The sequence below is a fragment of the Ambystoma mexicanum genome, chromosome 2p (assembly GCF_040938575.1).
Source record: "Ambystoma mexicanum isolate Mex_15411 chromosome 2p, UKY_AmexF1_1, whole genome shotgun sequence".
Taxonomy (NCBI): Eukaryota; Metazoa; Chordata; class Amphibia; order Caudata; family Ambystomatidae; genus Ambystoma; species Ambystoma mexicanum.
The window spans coordinates 631,354,826-631,364,607 of record NC_090923.1 but is presented as its reverse complement, the minus strand read 5'-3'; the positions used below and the strand labels follow the sequence as shown (position 1 = coordinate 631,364,607).

Here is a 9,782-nt window from a genome sequence, read left to right as displayed (position 1 = left end):
GCATGGCCGTGACGCCTTGAGAATGACGAGGCCTCTGACGATCTTCTTTGGATGGTCTAATTGTACAGTTCTGTAGCCGTTGAGGATGAGGTGTAGGATGTAGGTGGTGGTGGTGGATGCCATCCAGGTCTCCATAATGAATATGGCATCCAAGTCATGTGTGGTGATGAGGTCGGTAATGCATGATTTGAAATTGAGTGGAGTGCCAAGTGATGCCAAACACCTAAGTGAATTTACCCCCAGCTGGGAGCTGGGGGTAAACACGCCGGGAAAATTCCCATTTTCAGTGCAATTACCGCTGGCGGTATTACCTTGTGGTAATTGCACCAAAAATTCCCCATTGGGTACAATGGACACAATGGGGAATGGGGAGTAACGTTTAGCGCTCAATCCGTGATCCAAGGGTAATACCGCCGGACGGGTGGGCGCTAACGCAAATAAAGTTGCTCATGATGAGGCCCTAAATCTAAAGATGGGATTGGATGGGATGGAATGTGATGGGATTAGATGGGAGGAGATGTAGCCTGCTCTCAAATGGCAAGCTAGGACATGAGGAAACCTGAGCTCAAATCCCAGCTTTTCCAGTTCAGAAAATTATATTATCCGTGAGATTACACAAGTCGGTGTGCAGAACCACGTGTGAAACTGAGCTCCGTTTCTTCCACTGACGTGCCTTGACTTCCTAGATCCTCGTCGCCACTTGAAGGAATAATGATCAGAGAAGGTAATTAATCATAACATTTTATTGGTGACATGGAGCAGAGGGCGAGAGACAGCTGAGGAGAACAGAACAGGAGCCTCTTTCCAACCATCCTCCAACGTTCCGTGGATCACATAGCATAGCTCTCAACCATTTGTGCTGCAAAGGCGGGTGAAATCACCCGATTTTGTTTTTGGCGGGTGTGACGCCCTTTGGAATGAATGGGCATGCAGGAGGCATGGCGGGTGATTCAGCCCTTTACAAGGCGTGTGAGTTGAGAGCTATGGCATAGGTCACGCAGGGCAAGACCAACATGAGCCAATTATGTATCGGTGAGTTGATAGCTATACATATATCAACATCAGGGCCGGTCTTAGGGGTGGGCCGCCCAGTGCGCCCTGCCATTAGCTCCCTATGCATAGCTCTCAACTCACATGCTTTTGGCGACTGTCACCCGCCTTGTAAAGAGCTGACTCACCCGCCAAGCCACCTGCGCGTCTATTCATTTCAATGGGTTCTCACCTGCCAAAAACAAAATCGGGTGTTTTCAACAGCCTTTGCGACTGAAATGGTTGAGAGCTATGCTCATGGGCCTAATTTTTGTTTTGGCGCCCAGGGTGCTACAGCCGCTAAGGCTGGCCCTGATTGGCATGCAACTTCAGTTGGGTGATATTGTATGTAAATATGTTGAATGTAAAGCACTTTTGAGAAAGCTATATAGATAAAACATCATTATGTGAGAAACATACGTATTCATGGTACGTGTGGCTGGCATTGGTATGTCCCATTAGTAAGTAGTAAGACGAGGAAGCGGTACATAGACGTAATGACCAGTACTCTTCATTCCTGTGTCCTGTCATTGAGATTCGTAACTCAGCATTAATTACTGTGACAAGGAAGAATGGGAGTAGGAGTAGTGGAGATTATCAGTACGTAATCTAATTTTATCAAATAAGCATTAATTTGATAACGCTTTTTGTAATAGTCGTTTGATTCGTCGCGTTGTAACTATTTCTTATAAATGAACCGAAATAAAAGCATATTAAACAGAATCAAGTAAAAAGTAGATATTCTACTGGTGTCTCAATACTTCTGTTTATAGACGATCAAACACAAACTTTAAAATATGATCCACGATTTTCAATACTTCCGGGGGGACATATACGAACGAGGCACATAAAAAGTTGGAACACTTTTCAATCGAAACGTTAACCCTGCTTGCTCCGACTTTGCACGATCCCCTACTCATGATTGGCTGCCCTTGCTTTTCCCTCCTGACGCTAGCTCAGCCAGCATACACTAACTCACTCTGAATCACAGAAAACTACGTTCCCTGAATAGTGTCGGCAACTGTGCGCATGCGTACGCGCAGGCGCTGGGAGAGGTGAAACCGGATCCTAGCAACCTGAAGTCCGCGGGAGATTCCAAAGTGTTAGCCAGCCAATGAGACTGTGCAGTTGGGGTGCATCGGTAGATCTGGAAGAGGGTTCCATTGTGAGAAACAACGAAGGCTTGGAGAAATGCCGATCCGCGCCTATTGCACAATCTGCTCCGATTACTTTGATAATGTGAGGGATGTGGCGGCGATTCACTGCGGGCACACATTCCACCAAGACTGGTTAGTGAGTGAACCCGGGGGTGGGTGGTGTGTGTGAATGCGTGGAGGAAAGCTTCCACACTGCTTGAGTGAGTGTCGCTTCCCACAGCTGTTACCACCAAGAATCATCTGTCTTGTTGAACTAAGAATTGTGAGGTGACTTCATGAGATTCCAGTAATGTGTTCTAGACGGAAAAGATTCTAAATGTCAGTTGAGCTTGGTCCCCCGTGGCGGAGCCTGCTGCCGTATGTGTTTACCCAATAAACATGGTTGGAAGTTACATGTGGGTGAGCTTAATTCAACAGAGAGCTCGGCCACTGTGTCTCATAACAACAATATATTTCGGAACTATAGTATCAGGATTTAACGTCCTTTTTATTTTTCAACGGCAGTGGTGGAACTCGGGTGGGGGTGGAGTTGTCAGTTAAACTCCGCTTTTATGAAATGTTCGAAATAATAGTTTAAAAATGATTGCCTGTCTTTCATGCTGATTCTTTCTAAACTCCATACTGTACATCAATTCGACTTTAAATCCCTTCAATGGAAGTGGTACACCCAAAATACAGTTATTTATTTATTTTATGTGTTTATTACATTAAGGGCTCTGTAGACACGATCTACAGAAGAAGGCTGCCAGGGTATCTCCGCTGGTTGAGAGACCGTTGCTGAGCTGTTATTTATTAAAAACGTGTTTGTTAATCATATTATTTGTTTTCAATTCCTTGTTAAAAAATCAATTGCTTTAAAATGTGCTTCACCAGGGGATGGGTTGGGCTGGTTGCTTGCTTGAAACCATATTTCGCAAGCAAAAACTGTGAAATTCTACTGCAGGCCATTATAATGCCCAGGCTAGATTATTGCGATGCGCTCATGAGTGGCGTGAATACGAACAGTATCAACAAATTGTAAATACTTAAAAATTATTCTGTGCAAATCATTAAGAACATCCCTAAGAGGGACCACATTACTTCTGCTAGGAGGGAACTTCATTGGCTGCCAGTTGCATCCAGGATTCTATTCAAGATCATTACACTGACGCATAAATGTTTACATGGATCTGCTCCTGTATATCTTAAGGAAAGTCTCACCCTGCAACCTCAGGGGAGAATAACTTGATCCAGTGCTTCCTTTTGGCTCATATGTTCTAAGGTTAAGAGAACAAGCCGGAAAGGACTTTCCTTTCCTGTCCAGGCTACACATGCCTGGAATGGAGTGCTGCCGATCTATGTAGAGAGAAGTGTCTTCTCCTCTTTCGTAAGTGACTTTCCTGTGCTAAATTAGCAGCTGAACTGTGTCTTTGTTGTTGTCTTTTTGATGCGTGCCCTGATGGCTGCACATAACAAAATATTTGCTGGCAGGTGGGGGTATTACTGCCCCTGTAGTACCCGTGATCCCAGTATTTAGTTTCCTAATAACTGCTGTCAGCACAACCAAAGTATTTATTTGCGATTAAGCAGTTTGACAAGCATACAACATCTTTATAAATATAAGCTCTGATAAAACGCAAAGGATGGGGCAAAGAAATTACAGGGTATTTGTGTGAAAGTCTGACATTAAAAGAGACACATTTCAAAGAAAACTAGTGAATGCAAGTTTAAGCAGCATTTTTGAATTTGGAAATGACTTTTTTCTGTGAAGTGTAAGATGCACATTAAGAAAACAATAGCGTTCCCAGCATGTAGAAATCCATCTGTAACAGTGATGGGCTTACACCCCAGTGATAATCATGACCCATTGATTCCTGTGGTGTCCCTTTCATGCCTGTAGAAAGAAAACCGGCTGAGCAAGAGCCTGCAAACGTGCAGTTATGACTGGGCAAAGAAGAACAGAGCAGCCTAGATCACAGAGCCCCCGGCTTCTATCTGCAAAGCTGGGGGCTCGGTAAGCCTTGTCAGGGCTGAGGCAGGCTGGGTCTGAGATCCGGCCAGACATCTGATGCCGGATATCGGACCCGGCAAGAGCCGGCCCATTGACCGTTGTTAGGAAAGATTTCCATTTATGTGTTTTTCCCTAAAGTTGTCAACTCCCCAACTTTTGTGCTTTGTTTAAACACCATAGTCTGACTTTACCAGAGGAGTCCATCTTTCTGCTGCACTCCTCTGGGCTTTTCGCTCACTTTTTATTGGAAAACTGACATACCCTTGATACAGTCAGTACTGGGAGACTTTGTTTCCCTTAGTCCTTTCCAATGTTGCAACGTTTCTGCAACATGTACCAAATGCACAATGTATCTTCCAGTACAGTGCACTTGGGTGTCATAGTCATTTCCAAAGGCCCTAGATACACTCGAAGGATTTTTTTTAGGAGAAGTGCAGATGTGCCTTGGACAAGACTGGTGGCAGCTTATCATTTTGTATATTTTTAACCCTTTCCTGCCAGGTAAACCACCATTACCGCGTTTGGCACGAACAGGTGGCCTGGCTCCAAAATGGCCATGCCACAAGGTTCTTTGTCTTGTCCTTTGGCCAACTTTTCCCTTCACCTTCCCCAGGTCGAGCCGACCTGGGTCAGTCCTTATTTGGGCATTCATTCTCCCACGAAATGCCAAGCTTTCGCGGGCTTCTGCATCCCTTGTGTGTGTGTGTGCCTCTAGGATGTGGGCTGGAACGTCTGGTTCCAATACACATCTTGGGTGCCAGAGGGTCTGAGGTGCTGTGAATGCCTGGGACCACCATGGTCCACGTATGTTATGCCTGTATGTGAGCAGATCTCCCATTGGATCCTCTTCATTTTGGCGCGAAGAAGATTTTGGATAAGAGAAGGTCCCAAACACCCATACCATGTCAGTCTCTGGAGTTCTCACTGAACAAACGATAGGATCCAAGTATCCTAAAACTAAGAAGCTGAGTCATGGAACTGCTGGTGACCCACTGGAAGGTTCGCCACCCTAGCCCGCTGTCGTCCCGTGGGACCCCTCTGCATCTGGTCATCCTAGAAGGTCTGCGAAGACGCTTCGACCCATTGGAATAGTGGGACCAACTATTCTCGGCACCTTCATCAAACCCTGCAGGTAAGCCTTCTCGGAAGTGTCCCTGGGCCAACCAGTGGGCTGACCAGCTTACACAAATATTTTGCCCTGATACCGCCGCCGTTTTCAGGAGACTTGGCATGTCGCTAGCTCTGTGTTCACGGCACTCCCACACCGGATTACGTACGCTTGGCATTCCCAGGTCTGGGGTAAAGTGAGTTCGCCTGAACCGGAGTATACGCGGTTACCATGTCGCCCAGCCGTGGTGACGAACTTTGCAGGTGCGCTGCATTTGTGCCCCTCTTGCCCCTGAAGCCTGCTGCATTGAAACTGGCCTGATCCATCCACCAGGAGCTGAGAAATCGCCACTGTCCCGTTTGGGAATCATCGCTGTATCTTCATCGCTGAAAGCCACAGAGCCACCAAATTGCCACACTTGAACCTGCCACCGAAGTGGACTCGACTTCCGAAGTTTGGGCTGGAGCACGTCTGGGTCGGTGTGTAATCGCAACCCTAACTGGTGGCCCCTAGCACCTCCATCCATTTTTACGCACAAGTGGCCCCTGAGGGCCCCTCTCCTTTCCACTGCTAGTGCGAACTAGAAAACTATTCCCGACTCTTGGAATCAACTCTGCCCTCAAGTGGAGGCCCTCCTCGAATAGTGGGAACCTATTCTTCATCACCTCATCCACCTTCTTGAGCTGCTACAGACCCTTGAAGAGACCCCGTTTTGCCCATCCGCATTACCGCGTGCACAAGCATTGAAAGTACATTTGAGCAATAGGCTCCACTCTTCTTAGGGATTGGACTGCCTTTTAGTTAGGAGAGTGTTGGATGCAGAAGGGTCTAAAGACTACTTGCACTGCCTATTTCCTTCCCCTTTTAGGTTGTGGACCCATTTTGTGCATTAACCCTTTAGAGCCCATAGGACTTGTATATATGTATTTAGATAGGCTTGTGTTGGCTTAAAAGTATTACTGTGATTTGATTTGTGTGTTGAAATTCAAAGGCCTTGAAATATATATTTTATATATATATATATATATACACACACACACACCTGACTGGGAGTGATTTGTAAGTGACCTTTGCTCTGTGTGCTCATTGAGGTCTTTCAGTCACCCTCACCCCTCCTGAGACCTAGTCTTGACCGCCGCCATTCTACCTTGATTGGTCTAGCTTGTCAAGAAGGTTACCCTGTTCCAAGAAACTGGCCTTCTGAACCTTTGCCCACCAGGTGAGGGTTAAGAAATCCGTCTTAACAACCAGCAAAGTTTACGCATATGGTCAGTGAATGAAGTGGAGAAAATTAGCTAGTGGCAATCTGCCTCCAAAAAGGACATAGTGGGATAGGAGAAGGCATGGGGTAGGGGATTGACTTTTGGTTTGCAATATTTATTGGCTTTTGTTGCATTGCGACACTGCATAGAATGATAAAGCACAATGGAGCTAGTTTCACCCCTGACGGAAATATCCAACAATATGTTAATACATGGGATTGTTTGATCCAACTGTGCATGCAAATTAAATAAGTTACTATTTGACACAGATTACTTTAAGCATGTTTATTAGTTTTATCTTTGGAACATCATTCACACAATTACAAACAGCTTGAACATATTGTCAGGGAAGGAATTGGGCTGGAATAAGACAGAGCTGTGCTCTAGCAAAAATTGTCTTGCTGGAGTGCTGTGTAGAGCAGAGACCCAAATTCCCACACCCCCAAATTGAGGATGACCTGAATCTCCTTAACATTGTGTGTTTGGAGTCTGCTGCGAATCTCAACGTTGAGTCTCAATGCGAGCAGCGACACGCAACCAACTGCATCTGTAAGTCGTTCTTTACTCGCCAGCACATCACCAACTCCACCAACAAAAAATGATCAAAACCTGTATAAAGGTCTCCATCTTTGCACACGTTTTACTGTCACAGTTACTATTCTGACAGATGAAATGAGCACCATAACTAGTGTGCAGTGCATGCTCAGAAGGAATACACGCCTGATTTATTATTGATGCATTGAGGGAAATTCTTATGTTCCTAAAATGCACTTTGATTTTATGCAAAGTAGTCAGCATCCTATGTTCAGGAATCCCACATTTTTTGCACCTAGCTTTGCCCCTCAGACCCATCAACACCACCCCGAAAAAAAGGGCAGTGGGGGCAGTTGGGGTGGGAGGGGTTCTCCAGTCCATTTATTTCCATTTCCAACAGTGGTCATTGCCATTAGAACTGCACAGACCTCTGAACAATGTAAGTAGGTAAAAATGATATCTTCCTACAAAGTCAATCCAGCTATCACAGGTGACTCTTTGATAATTTTATATTATTACTGTATTCTTTTCTCTAAATCATTTATCAGTAATGGAGCATAACAGAAATTCAACACTTTTGGCAAGCCCATAACCTTACACTTAATACATTTTGTTGCTGCCACTAATCATCTGGATGCAGTTCCTTCAATTGGATAAAATGGACTCAAGTAAAACTAAGGTGAAATAAAGTCCGGGGGTAGAGTAAGGTGTCCCCCCCCCCCCCCCCCATGATAGGGAGTGATCTTGCAACCCTAGTTCATTGTGAAATGCTTCATCATCCTAAGTTGGTCTGGTCCTTGGCTGCCTAAAGAGTGGCTGGCAAACACAAACTCAAGCAAAATGCTTCCTGGGTCCATGCAATCAAATATCGCGCTAATTGGAGAAATACTTGGTAACAGTAAAGTCATTCTACCTCCCACCCTAACCAACAAATCTCAATACACAACTCCTCCACCAAAACTACACAAGTTATCCAATAGAATGTACACCAGCACCAGAAGGTGCATTTACTTTCACTTATTATCACACTAACCCACCACAGATACACCAACGCAGCTATCCACACTCCTGAAGCACTTCTCTGATGGACACCACAGACAACTACACAATTGCCATAGCAACCTGGAGTGTACATGAATCCCTGCTCCAGACAGCTCACATAGTGTTTAAAACGTGCACCCCAGAGAGGTGCCCTGTCTAGTCAGATATGCGCACATTTATATTGTAGCAAAGCAACCTTACCCTCCCGGCTACTAAATGAGTCCTCTATCCCACCTCTTGTAGATCCTGAATCTTCTATAAACCCTGAAAATGCCAGAAGTCATTCTATGTAATATTTAGTAACTTAGCATAACGGGTCACAGAAAATAGTTTACTTCATTCATTTTTTTTTTTGTTTGTTTTTTTGAGGCAGAGTTCTGGATGGCCCAAGCAACTTTAGGGGATAATTGTTGGTTTGGTTGCAGTCACCCTGCTATACCCGTGCACTGAATGACTGGTGAGGCTATATATGTTTTTCAAATAAAACGATATTGGAGTTGGGTAGGGCCAGTGAAATAATAATGCAATTCTAGGTGGCAGCTTTGGGGGGGCGGGGATCATTGACGGAGGAAGATGAGGGTTCACCATTTTGTCTGTAAAATCGTTCTATCTGCCCCATTGTAAAGGTGTCTTTTTTTAAAATAAAAAAGAAATGTAATTTTTTTTCAAATGGTATGAACGTAATCACTTGTAAGGACAATTTTTTTTTTTCCGCATGAGATTACATTATTTTTGCTGGATCGCACACTTTGGCGATTTTGACCCATGATTCCACATTAAATGTTTTTAACTATACCTCTGCGGATCCTTCATTTATTCAAGTTAGCTCAATTCTGTGCGATTATGCTCTGTACTCTCTTTACTTTGCTTGCGCAGCATAACCTTAACAATCGCATAAACCAATACACAAAACGACATTGCCTTGGAACAATCCTTTTTTTGTAGTTTATGATAGGTAGAACATACGTGTGATATTTTCTTCCAATCACTCTTCCTCAAATTCATAACTACGACATCCTTTCCCTGCCCTTCCTCTTTCTTCACTGCTCAGGCAGCAGTTAAGTACTAATTTTATCTTTTATAACTGTACATGTGAGTGCCATGACTTTAGCGTTTTTTGCGAATTGCATGGCCCGTGTGCGATCCCTAGCAAGCGAGCGTGAGTGGGGCGAGAGACAGAATGTTTCCGCTGTAGTTGGTGAGTGAGGCGCGACGGGCCTCGGTAACTCCGGCGCCACGCACAGTCAGGCCGGGTAGAGGAAGACACGAGGCGCGACAGGATTTCAATTCCAGCGTCCTAACGGTGTCATTTTCGTGGTGAAGCGTGTGCTCGCAGGAAAGTTGCATGAACGGCAGTTACACTGCTTAAAAAAAAATAAGAAAGCTTGAAGTTTATGGACCAGGCGGATAACGTGGCTGAAATAACTCACGTTGATGGGCCAGCAGCCCGTGAGGTAAGCCGTACACAGCCAAAAGAGGCGACCTTGCGCCACTTGGTTGCAGTGAGTGTGTGCGCACATGTGTGTGGCAGGGGAAACAGTCACCTGCAGGTACAGCAGGAACAAAGACAGCATCTTATATATCGGTGATTATTCACATCACGTTTGACGGGCGCAGACCCAAGCTAACTGAAGGAGGGACGCCACACTATTTAAACAAGT

The 9,782-nt window shown here is 45.0% G+C and overlaps 1 protein-coding gene across 2 annotated transcripts in view; it reads left to right on the top strand.

Moving 5' to 3' along the window:
• Nucleotides 1-2,091: 2,091 nt before the first annotated feature.
• The window catches only part of TRAIP (TRAF interacting protein), a 535,773-nt gene continuing 528,082 nt past the window's right edge, over nucleotides 2,092-9,782 (top strand). The window contains exon 1 of one of the 2 annotated variants that reach the window (XM_069644162.1): nucleotides 2,092-2,318. In XM_069644162.1, coding sequence (XP_069500263.1) covers nucleotides 2,221-2,318 — 98 coding nt within the window. In that variant the 5' untranslated portion in view covers nucleotides 2,092-2,220. The remainder of the gene's footprint in view (nucleotides 2,319-9,782) is intronic. The other variant, XM_069644161.1, reaches the window with a different exon arrangement.